Source organism: Osmia lignaria, chromosome 13, assembly GCF_051020975.1.
Source record: "Osmia lignaria lignaria isolate PbOS001 chromosome 13, iyOsmLign1, whole genome shotgun sequence".
NCBI classification, from domain to species: domain Eukaryota; kingdom Metazoa; phylum Arthropoda; class Insecta; order Hymenoptera; family Megachilidae; genus Osmia; species Osmia lignaria.
Genome location: NC_135044.1, coordinates 3934905 through 3947988, shown reverse-complemented (window position 1 = coordinate 3947988; position 13084 = coordinate 3934905). Strand labels below are relative to the sequence as shown.

The window sequence follows — 13084 nt, the reverse complement described above, 5'->3', positions numbered from 1 at the left end:
TACCACCGTTAAACAAAAATCTATATCGTTTGTTAAGAACACTCTGATCCTCCTTATTAAATAATATCATAAATATCATAAATTGTTAATTTACAGCTTAACTCAATTATCCTATCGACAGTTTAACTGTCTTCTTTTTTTCAATAATACAATCAAGGCTAGTGTAACGAATTACATAATGCTGTTCACGATTCGTTGTTCTTCTTTTTTTTTATAAAAATATATATATATATAATTATAGAGAGTCAATTAGGAGCGCAACAGGGGTAACATGTCCTTCACAAATAAGCAAGCGAGTAGAACGACCGATTTTGGTTCAGCACATTGATAAAAGAAACCCACAGCCGATGTTGTTTGTTCGAAAATCGACTCGAGATCCGATTTTTGATTGTAAGCAAGCATTTTGTTTTCTGTTTCTGCTGCCCTTCTTTTAAAGATACATATGTCCAAGGAGATGAATTACTTCTTCTTGTAACCGTACGAGTTGATCGCTGAGAAGAAATAGAATAATTAGATTAAAACTGAAAGGCATTTTATTTTAAAAACAAATTTAAATAAATAATATTTCTGCGTACCATCGTATTCTTGATCGCACATTAGCAACAACTCCAGCCACTGTGGTCCAGTTACTCTTGGAATTTGCAGATTTCCTCCGTAACAATCTGGCAGACATTTTGGTGAAATGTACTGATGTAACGATTTGCGATCCGTGCCATGGAAGATGATCTGGAAACGTAAAAATTCTTCAAATAATATAAACCTTTAAAAAGAGAACAGTGTAGAGAGAGTTTTTATCATCAACCCACCCTGCTCTTTAGCTTTTCTCTAAGGAACGGTTTGAACAGCGCGAACACCATATTGAACACGTATGGTTGATTAATAATATGAATGTTCTTTATCCTAAGCGGCATAGCATCCTGCAGCCAATCGACTATCCTTTTCGCGAACGGCGGATTGAACTGCCATGTTTGCTGAAGGCTCAATCCGTCCATGTCAAATATAACAACTGCTCCTGCGATTTGTGAAGCTGGCTCTAACATAGCTGCCTCCAGGTATAAGACGCATCCTTTGAATACTTCGTCCAGGTTGCACTTGTTGTGTTTCCATTTTTTACCCAGCTCGATAATTAACATCCTTCGTCCATGTTGGTCCCGATTCGGTAACACGGTCAGGATATTTTGTTCAAAGATGTTCTTTTCCCGGCTCGGTTTCAAGTTATCGTATACGTTCGCGTGTTTCACCTTGAAGTTGTAATAATGTTTCACCAGCTTTAATGCTGATTCCGGATAATACTTGCAAGGCCTGAGGAACCGGATCAACCATGCCTCGTTATCCAATGGAACTTTTAGGTCCGTCTCGGCTGTTAAATAATTATCATTAATTATTAATTTTCAACGAACGAGGGAAAGCGTGAAATTCAATTAAAAACGAAATCATCATTACCTTTGAGTAATTCTTTAAATTGAGCAATTGCTTCTTTCTGGAGTTCAGGGGTCTCTCGTAGCTCCTTTTTAGCGACTTCCTGCAATTCCGCGCTAGGTGGTCCAAGCTCAAACTCGAGCGTAAAGTCGCCGAGTTTCAGGGACGGAAGTTCCTCGCAATCGGTCAACATTGTTTCTGAAAACAAAATTCCCACGTTACGATTCATGAAAGGAAGAAGCGTAGAGTATTTAAGGACCAATCGAGTCGTCGAACGTAATTTTGCATACAATGAGAACGTTTTCAGCGATATTTCGAGCGAAGAAATCGTGAACATGAGTGACAGGTCGAATCAAATATTTAATAATTTTATAACGATGTTTAACACTAACTTCCCAGCTCCATGATCAGAGGTTTTTAATTTTCCTGTTACTTTCGGCTACTCTTCAGTCTTCGATCACCAGTTAGTATCGAATAAAATTTGTTGGAAAAAGAGGTCGACCGGTTTCCATCAGGCCATTCAAAAGAATACTAAACAACCGAGCACACGTTTCGCGAACTATTTAATTACAGCATACCCAGTCGGAAGTTGCGAGTAATGCTCCGATAGCGCGACAGCGTAACGATTTGTCACGAATTGTGACTCATTTGTGTATGGATCCAATGAGATTCGTTCCAAGTACGTGTGTCATTGGAATTCATTTAAATGTGTACCACAAAGATTCATAATTGTAAGTTTATTACTTCTCGTGTAATTTATATGAAAGTTGTCTGTCAGAATGAAAGACTAATTATCTTCGTTTCTTCAATGATGTCTTCATTATAGATCATTGTTTTAATGGATCATTGTCGATGGATTATCGTTTTCCAATTAATTATACAAGGTACTAATCACACGTTTTATTACTTCCGCAAAACGTTAACGAAGCACGTTTGTTATACGTTTAGAATCACAGCAACGTGACAGTCGGAAAATCAGTCTGTTCTCAGTGTCCGGTGTTTATCACTTGCTATCGTATTTTCGTTATGATGCACGTATCTACCAACCAGAGCTGATAAATAATAAATGTTTTCACTGGTACCTCTTATCTGGTTTTTATTTTTTAGCTGGTACAGGTAATGGAAAAAAAGGAAAGGATGTTGATTCAAATTTTATTGATAATAATCGATAATTTTATATGATATTAGCAATCACTATTAGGAGTTAACTTTAACTTAATAACATCAGAAATTATTTAAACAGTGATTCAATCGAAACAAGTCAAATGAAATGATTTTGAAGCCTAACAATTCTACGTAGATCTGAACAAAACACAAGTATCAGTCACCAGTGACTGTATTCTGTTTAGCAAATGCATGCTGAAAAAGAGCGTAAACGTGGCAGGAAACAGTGACTACAAATATAAAAAAGACTGGACACATCTTTGTTCTCCAGGGAGCACGATTGCGGGGTCTAGGTACCCCAGGCAATCGGTATGACAGTCGCGCCTGTTTTATCAGTCCCTCTTTTACCACGCCTCGTATGTAAGTACGAAGTTATGCATGTACCCCACATTAAAAATAAAAAAAATTTACAGCTACTGATTCGAACAAAGATAGCTGGCTGTGGCATTGTTATCAACCGTTCGACGTAGAGCGAAGTGAAACATCATCAGTATTATAGCGACCGCCGAGAGGTGCAGATCTACCTGCTAAACATACATATATCTATATCTTATTTTCCGCGTTCATTTAATTTGCTGTATTTATCTTCTTAGTTTATTGAATAAACTTATTAGGTGGACGAACGTGTTGATTCTTTTACTCCCGTGTGCATCCTTTATATCCCAGATTCCTTCACATCTCTGCACCCCTTATATCAGTATATTATTTACATCCCAGCATTCCTTACATCACTGCATCCTTTACATCCTTGTTTTCTTTATATCCTTGCATCCTTTACATGCCTGCATTCCTTATATCCTTACATTCCTTACATCCCTGCACCCCTTACATCCCTATAAGCTCTTTTTGAGTAAGAAATCGTTACAAATTTAGTTCCTAATTTTACCGCCAGAGGGCGCTGATTCGACATCGAAATTTTAGTTCACATTTTTCCCGCTAGAGGGCCAAAATTGCTTCTTGATTTAGTTCCTTTTTTTAAAACCAGATGGCGCTGATTCGACATCGAAAATTTAGTTCACATTTTTGCCGCTAGAGGGCCAAAAATGGAGCAAGATTTAGTTCCTTTTTTCGCCACCAGAGGGCGCTGATTCGACATCGAAAATTTAGTTCGCATTTTTGCCGCTAGAGGGCCAAAATTCCGACAAGCTTTAGTTCCTTTTTTTAAAACCAGATGGCGCTGATTCGACATCGAAAATTTAGTTCACATTTTTGCCGCTAGAGGGCCAAAAATGGAGCAAGATTTAGTTCCTTTTTTCGCCACCAGAGGGCGCTGATTCGACATCGAAAATTTAGTTCGCATTTTTGCCGCTAGAGGGCCAAAATTCCGACAAGCTTTAGTTCCTTTTTTAAAAACCAGATGGCGCTGATTCGACATCGAAAATTTAGTTCGCATTTTTGCCGCTAGAGGGACAAAATTCCGACAAGCTTTAGTTCCTTTTTTAAAAACCAGATGGCGCTGATTCGACATCGAAAATTTAGTTCACATTTTTGCCGCTAGAGGGTCAAAAATGGAGCAAGATTTAGTTCCTTTTTTCAACACCAGAGGGCGCTGATTCGACGTCGAATCAGCGCCCTCTGGTGTTGAAAAAAGGAACTAAATTTGTAACGATTTCTTACTCAAAAAGAGCTTGCAGCGGTGCAGGTGTGTATGGAATGCATACATGTAAGGGATGCAGGCATGTAAGGAAAGCAGAGGTGTAAGGAATGCTTAGATGTAAGGGATGCAGGCATGTAAGGAAAGCAGGGGTGTAAGGAATGCATAGATGTAAGGGATCCAGGCATGTAAGGAAAGCAGAGGTGTAAAGGATGCAGTGATATAAGGAATGCCGGGATCTAAGGGATGCTGGGTATAATTAATGCAGGGACATAAAAGATACAGGAATATAAGGGATGCCAGGATGTAAGGAATGTAGGGATGTAAGTGATACAGTTATGTAAGGGTCAAACGGGTCAGAAGGGCCGCAGGGGGCCGGGGCTGGGGCCCCGGTCTCCACTGCACGCGGCCCGAGGAGTGCCGGCATCGGGTGTGGCCCCCGATGTCGGCGGAATTTAGCAAGCGGGGGAGGGTCAAAGGTTGGAGGTTCCGGGGCGCTCTCTATAGCCCCCGCACAGGCCACCGTGGTGGTTTTAGTGGGTAAAAATCCCACACTACCTCCGGCCCCTCCCCAGAGGGGCTGGAAGTGTCTTTCTGAAGATTTCCACCACGTAAAAAAAAAAAAAAAAAAAAAAAAAAAAAATGATGTAAGGGTGCAGAGATATAAAGGATGCAGGAAGATGAAGAAAGCAAGGATGTAAGAGATACATAGACGTAAGGAATGCAGGGATATAAGGCTTGCATACATGTAAGGAATGCAGAGGTAAGTAAAATAAATAACTGCAAAGGGTAGGTTTGGTCCATAAAGAGTAGGAATAGGATAAACAATAACCGGGAAGGGTGGTCCCCGCGAGGCCCATAATGAGAAATAAAATAATAAATAATTAAGAATCGTGGGTTTGACCCATAAAGGAGGATAAAATAATTAATAACTGAAAAGGATGGACTAAAGTCCATAATGAAGGATAAAAAGTAAGGCGGGGCTCATGAGGAAGGATAAAATAATAAATAAAAGGTGTGGTCGACCGAGGTCTCGAAGCGAGATAAAATGATAAATTTTATTCCTCTTTGACAAGCTTGATAATAAGCGGAAAAAATAAATAAAGTAAATTAAATAAACTGCGAAGGTAAATTAAAAGTACCTATATGTATGTTTGATAGGTTGATCCGTACCCCTTGACGGTCGCTATAAGACTGAGGAGGTCGCACCTCGTTCTAGGTCAAACTTCTCATATTGAGAAGTAATTACTGTGTTTTGATTTAAGTTTGATTTTCATGTATACTATGTTTGTAATTTATTAAGCATCAAACATTTTTATTGAATGTTATATAAAGAAATAACTGAGAAAATAGGTTAACTAAATTACCTAAATAAATTGAGAAGGAAATTCATCAAAGTAAATAATAAGTCAATTGCTTTTTCAAAATAATTTATTTACTAAGGTGCTTGAAATGAGTACAAGTTTGTCAAACAATTATTCAGAACAACACGTGGAAAAGCAGTTGCCTAAATTAAATACATAAAGTGAGAATGGAACTCGAATAAATTAAATAAGTAACTGAGAAAAGGAGTTAAGTAAATTGTCTAAATTACTCGGAAAGGGAATCAAGTAAATGATATAATTAGCCCTGAGAGGAAATAAAATACATTAAATAAATGATTTAGCAAGGAAATCAAATACATTAAATAAATCACTTATCTTTTACATTTTTCACGCTTACGATTGATGCTTCCGGTAATTAACAATGATATCTACTTTAGATATGCACAACACGAAAATTTACTCGAAGGCAATTACAAAACGTACTCAACATACTTTTAAACATCGAAATCACGTCGAAGCCTTGCCCAAACTGTCGAGGATACCACGGAAATGGTCACTGAGATCTTCGATTGGGATGAAAAACACACAGGAAACACTTTTATTGTAACTCAGGGTCAGTTTTCACGAATTAATTTCTTTCGAAGCTTGTACACTTTTTTAGTTTGCAATTAAATTGTTTCACACTTCGCGATACGCTCCTTTATCGGCGTGGAACGCTCGACAACACGTGACGTCGTATGATCGCCGTTTAAGCAGCAATTATAGCCGGCATTCCGCTCGCAAAACGCTCGTCCGCTTCTGACGGGGTCAGCTTAATCACTGTGCTCGCCGTGTTGAAATTGAATCGGCCAGTCTAAGCTGCTGAATATTGCAATCGTCCACCAAGATGCTCGTGACGCTTCAGGGGATTCTCCTAGCGTGTAACCGCGCGTTCCTTTTTAGTCTCTTCTTTTTCTCTTCAGCTGGTAATCACGCTTCCCGACGTACAGGTGAAGTATGGAATCGTGTTGCGCATTAACGAGAAGTGCATGTACAGCTATGTTCATAAATAACTCTTTCACTTCGTTCGCTTTTTAATAAAAATTTTCCTCGAATACAATCTATTCAGTATTCACAAAAATTTATAGTTACAGTTTTTTCTAGGTGATAATTAGTGCACTAAAAAGTGCACCAATAAGTGAATCGTCATAAAAAATGAAAGAAGAAACGATATCGTGTAGAATAAAATGCAAAAAGACGGTGGCCGAGTGATTTATGTAATCGTTAAGGAATATAGTTGCTCTGTCTGACGATCGTAGACCGGAAATGAGGTAAATCCATACGCAAATTTGAAGCGCATATAAAACGCGCAGGTTTTAAAGCAACATTTTCTGGCCCTGATCAATGACGGAACTGAATGATCGATTGGGAAAATCATGTAGTAAGAAACTTTCCTTTTTCGTTTCGATGTTACGTTCATTGTGCAATAGTGAGTTTCCACGACACTTTAATGACGCGTTTAAATACAAAATTAATAAGACTACGAGTGAACGTAAAACGGGTATGAATTGCAAATGAAACGCAACATCTCAGTTTTATATAAGCGTGACGTTGATACTAAATTCAGAGTTGAAAATATTATTTCGCTGACTGTAAAAACATAAGTTGTTTTTTCCCAATATAACGTTGTAAGTGAACGTGTTTTTCGTGAAACCAGATCATCCAGTAGTTGAATTAAATTATTTCCGTGTGATCTCGATTCATATTTCTTCATCCTTTTCATTTTTTTTAATACACTTGATTGTCATAAAAAGTTGTAATTAAATCAAACATTGCCGGAAATGAAAATTAAATAAAATTTAAATGAAATTTTTCAAAATTTCAATGTTCTTATATAACAAATTGCATTGCAAATGTTTTGGACTATAATTAATTGAATTATATGCCATTTGTGCTATAAAATTACACAGGAAAATATCGATCGCGAAAGTGACGAGAAAAAGGATCAAGGACGAGATCGGAGCAGTAATTGCTGGTTGACAAACGAGGCGAAGAAACGAGAAAAAAAAATTGGATAAAAAGCCTTTCTGAATTCCTTCGAATGCGTGGACTTTCTATTTTACCAGTTAGTCTATATTAAATAATTTCAAAACCTGATTCTTGCAACATGTTACAAAACTGGATCTAACGTATGCAGAAAAAAGTTGTCAAGAAAAACGCGTCAGCGAAAGAAAAGTTAACTGAGTTTCTCCTTTCATGAAAAAATAATATCTTTTATTGTTTCATTCATCTGCGACTTTGAAAACATTCGAGAAACATGATTTTTTCATGAATATTAATATTGTAGATTGACAACATTTCGAATGGCAAGTCTTGGAACGATTGAATATTCTGTTAATTTTCGACGTATAGTTATATTCATATATGTTTAAGTTGATTGCCTTTTTGTCAATGTATGTACAGGCACGTTGCTTGAATATTCAATCATGGTCGTTTCGGAGTGACGAAATCATGTTGAGAAAAAAAGAACAAACTTCCGTTTCGATTGTTATCTTCAGACAGCTGGTCGATGAGGAAAAAGTCACGGATTCGAAATTATGTATTCTAAATGTTTGTATAAATTCGATAAAGATTAATTTGCTGAAGAAAAAAACAAATTTGTATGAATTACGAAACGGAAACACGAAAAAGGTCGAAATTCTTTCACTGTCTGCGTCCTCGAGCTGCACGAGGCATCGAAAAAGAAGGGGCCACTGTTCGAGGTGAACTTCTTCCACGATCAGGGTCATCCATGTCTTTCTTTTAGTTCTTCTTCTCTTTTCGGATACGAAAAGCTTTTCTTCAGTTTCGAAAGCGAACGATCAACATGTATCTAAATATATACATGGATACTTTGAATTTTGAAGTTTAAAATGGGGTTACTGACCTGGGTCAATATTAATTCCGTTCAATTTTGTCAATACTCGATCGAAAAATATAATTAATCTTTAAATTAACAATAGTAAGTCCATTTGTAATTTGGATTTATAACACTATTGAAATTACGAAGATTGATTAGTCAACCCTCGGATGGCGGACCATGGAGAGAACCTGAATTTTAATTTAATCTCATACTTCATACTGTCATCTTTTTTAAATTTTAATTACCATGACTTGAAAATATAATATAATATAGAAGGTGGTAGGATGAAAATTAACCCTGTAACTACCCCTACCAAACTTCGCGAAAGACCAAAAGACTTTCGAATAGAAAAAACCAATCTTTATTAAAACTTCAAGTTTTAAATTATTTCCTTAAGTAACTGCGACGTCATACATTTATCTCTTCCCTTTCTTCTATCAGTTTTTATCATCAAGATTTACGAGCAGACTGCAAGTAAGGATTGCAGTCGCTCGTTGCAGCTGCATTCGGGGGTTGTAAAATTTTATCGAGCGATTCCTTTCTTAGGCACATCGACCCACCGTTACAATTGGCAGCCGACCAAGAAGTTCTGCTTGGGAAAAAAGGGTGCAACGAGCCGAGCTGGTTACCTTCGCGATCATTTACCAGCTCCGACCGCTATTTCAACGTTGAAATAGTATCTGAATCGATGCCAAAAACGTGGCACACTGTGTTCTACGTTCATCGTTCGATTGCTTTTACGTTACGAGTACCTTCAACAGGCAGTATTTACATGCATCAACACATCATCGATGCAAAATATCGAAATTTATATGTTAGACGAATTTTTACATATGTACCGTGATTTTAGAGATTGAGCTGGACTATAGATTTCTGTTGAAATGAATTTAACAATAATTGGGTAGGAAAATTTTGCAATGTTTTAAACATTTAATTCATTAATTACAACCGGCGTTCAACCGAGAGAGGTGAACTTAATTTCAAAAGTGGTTCAAGCTTCTCATTCGAAGGAAAAATGAAAGAGCAAAAGGGCTTTAAGCGAGGCAAAAAGCAGCAGCTTACAATGAGTGAAAAGAACGAACAGAGGAAATGGAGACGAAAAAGGGAACAAAAAGTAATGAAAGAAAAGAAAGGAAACAAAAGAAGAAACGGTAGCTACATCATGAAACTTCCACTAGGAATACAAAACAGTTTCATTACGTTGACGTTGATTGAGTCTAAAAATATAAAAACCTAATTTTCACGACGTCCAATCAACCCTTTAAAAAATAAATTAACCTTTTATAAAAATAGTTGGATAAGGTGAGGCAGTAGTATGAACGGTTTTTCTGTCGAACGATTGAGTAACGATATCTAGACCAGCCTAGAGACAAGTTTGAAAAAGAAATTTCCCGATGAAACTTCGAGGAAACTAACTCGTTCCCCATCGCGGGAAACTCGTGACCGCGCTGTATTGTGTCATTCAAACGTAACACATTGACTGCGTGGCAAGCGTGCCACGGTCGTGGAGAAACTTGGCTGGTATACTTGCAAGAAGTCTTGCACGTGCGATGAACACAAAGAAGAATGGCCACTTCTGATCGTGCTTTATAATGCTCTTCGTAAAAACCGTTTCAAAGTTGTACAGGGAAACAACTTTGGAAAAAAGAAAAATGTTCAAAGGATGAACTCTTTCGAATAACGCTAACCATTAAAAAGTTTCTGAAATAAATTTCGATTTACACCAGAAGATAAGTTGTTTTAAACGGGAGTATCCAAGTTTCCTAAACGGCATTAAAATCTCAGGAAAGTGAATGCATCGGATTGGTGTTACGAAACGCATGGAATAGTACGAAAATGTGAGTCAATGATTTTACCAGACGGCGATTATGCAAATTGTTAAAGACACAAGCAAAACGATTCGCGATGATATTGTCTCGGATCTAGCACGAAACGATGGATACTCTGTTTCGCGCAAGACCAACCTGGAAATTATAATTTCAAATGATCAATTTTAATTTCTGATCGACCGGGCGAAAAAACGCTCATCGATAACGCAGAGATTCAATTTGCATATCAGCCCGTTTCCACGATCCGTTCACGTTTTTTTCATTCCCTTTCCTTTTTTATGCGTTTCAGTACAGTCTCTAAAGGTTGACGTCCAACGGTAGTGATCGCTCTTCTTTGCTATGACACGTTATTTGCGATTGCACAAGTATCTATGTTTGCTAGAATAATTGGCGTGTTTTTAAGTGCCACGAAGTCGTGTATAAATTTTAATGAGAATAAACTACAGGGTAGCAAGAAACGCGTTTGAAATGTCAAGATAAAGGTGCCTGGTTTCCCTCGATGGACACATTTTAATTAGTAATTAAAATCTATTTTTACTTTACGTTTTAATGATAAAGTAGAAACATAATAACTAACTTGGATGTATAGAATTTTCCACATGGCTTACTATTTATATTTAATTATAAATGGCAGTCTTTTCGATCTAGATATATCACTTCAATAAATCAAAGTGACGTTAATAAACACATTAAGTCGGAACAGTGATTTGAAAATTATATGACTAATTACAGGACTAATTATAGGACAATTTCTAATTGTCACTGTTAGAGATATATTACAATTGTCCTTAATTACCCCAACCAATTGATATCGAATTGCAACAAATACATAGCAACAGTTAATATTACTTGGTTGGATTTCAAAAATGAAAATGAAAATTTTTCAATTAACTAAAAAGTACGTTCTCTTACTCACGTTTTATGTACTCCATCGCGACATTCAAAGTTTCTCCTGCACTTCTTGGATTCACCTTCGAATCAAGGCTCGTTACAAGGATCGTTCAAAGGCAGCCATAAAACTGAACGTCGAGCAGACTTGGAAGCTCGAAATATTATTTGAAAATTTTGAAACGGAAGAGATCGACGCGGTGGCGCGTTCCGGTCGAAAAACGAACGAAAATGAGAGGGCCCCGGGCCCTGGGGTCTGTTCTTATACGCGAGCCAATTCACCGTCAGGGTCGAAAAGACGAATCTCGACGAGTTTTTCCATGTGTACACGCTCGTGACGATGACGCAGGTTAACGCGAGATCGTTTCTTTTGACGGACGACTCGTCTGTATCGAAGGATAGAGTGGGAGATGGGAAATGCGTGTCAGGTTGAGGGGGAAAATCTTTCCATGGATAAAATTCACTTGGTTTTGAGTGGGGAAATGGGATCGAACCGATCAAGTGGGAGCATTGAAGCAGCTGTTCTGATGGATAAGCAAGACGAAGGAGAAGTGAAGGTGCATTCTGCAGCATGGTGGGGAAGTTGCACCTCCGTGTTATTTCATCTGGCAAGCGATTATGTCATACCCGGATCAATTTTGGATCCGCATATTTTGGAAATTCCTATTTATATTCTCGATTATTTCAAGTAAATTTGTGTCAAAATTGTAGAATAACATTTTCTATATAGGGCTTTATTTTCGAGAAAATAAATACATGATCGAACGAGTTTACAAACTATTTACTTCCCTATTTGTATACACTCGTGATACAATGTCACGATTTATTGTCGTAATTAATTATACAGGGTGAGCCAATAAAAATTTCAAAGCGGTAGCGTATCGACTTCTCCGCGTGTAATGTAATGGAGAACCATTACATGTAACCATGATGGTCGAAGGTCAAGGTTTCGAGACGAACCGCGGGAATGTTAGTAGAGATTTGAAGATAACAATAAGGGAAACAAAAGAGAAAACAGGTGCTTCGGTGTACCTGTCATTCGGTCAATGTCCAACGCGGATTATATAATTCATACAATCATGAATATAACCAACTAAATGTATGTTTCCATAGATATTATTTATCAAAATCATATGTTTCATTTTAAATATATTTTGAATTTTTATTCACGTTCAAACTCATTGTACTATTAATCAATAAACACTTTGACAACTGTATATTACCAGTTTTTTCATTGCAAAAACATATTAAAATTATTTAAATTCAAACTCTCACTGCCTGCTACCCAAGTTCACAGTATTCAAAATTTTCTTCTTACAAATAATGATGATTTACCTTTGAAAATTATAGAATATTCGATATCACAAAATTGAATTAAAAACCATCGCTCATATTCTCAGCACAAAAAATCGACCACCCCCAACAACACTATCACTCTCAACGTTCTCCATAATTATCCATAAAATGATGGGTATAATCCACACTCACCGGTTATCCGGAATTTCCCGTCTCCAACAAGAAGCGTGAGAAACTCTGTACTAACACAACGATTATCAGCACGTAAGATCACTCGACGAAAACGAAATGTCGCACGCTAATGAGTGATGCGTAAACGAGACCTTCTCTCCTATATAAACGCGTTCGGTACCAGCCGCTTCGAGCTATGACCTTCCCTACTCGATCTGACCCTACCCCTTCCAACCAATTTTTCTCTCGTGGATGTTCGACGTTGTGGCTGGTTGCTGCACACGAGGAGAGGATCGATAGAAACGAATGATTTCAGTCGGTCAGGGGATTAATGGGTCGGCCAGGAGGCATGTTTATCAGCATGATCCCCTCCATTACTGATGGAAGCGCCTTTTAAAACACTTGGCGGGGATGTTTGTTTATCGCTAGAGGGTGCGGCCACGATCGGGTTATAGATGTTTATTAATAAATTGACGGTGAACTTGGAAACGGATATCGCGACGAGGGTGGTCGATTG

General features: G+C 37.6%; 1 protein-coding gene across 4 annotated transcripts; it reads right to left on the bottom strand.

Moving 5' to 3' along the window:
* Positions 1-52: 52 nt before the first annotated feature.
* On the bottom strand, positions 53-12745 carry LOC117602316 (alpha-tocopherol transfer protein-like). 4 transcript variants are annotated; one of them, XM_034320171.2, is made up of 5 exons: positions 12589-12745; positions 1444-1617; positions 807-1360; positions 576-726; positions 53-491 (listed from the first exon to the last, which is right to left on the bottom strand). In XM_034320171.2, exons 2-5 carry the CDS (start codon positions 1610-1612, stop codon positions 460-462), a joined length of 906 nt encoding a protein of 301 aa, XP_034176062.1. In that variant the 5' UTR covers positions 1613-1617; positions 12589-12745; the 3' UTR covers positions 53-459. The 4 variants fall into 4 exon arrangements, with proteins under 4 accessions (XP_034176062.1, XP_034176058.1, XP_034176061.1 ...); XM_034320167.2 differs by lacking the exon at positions 12589-12745 and adding an exon at positions 11129-11479; XM_034320170.2 differs by lacking the exon at positions 12589-12745 and adding an exon at positions 5995-6147.
* Between the last annotated feature and the right edge of the window lie 339 nt (positions 12746-13084).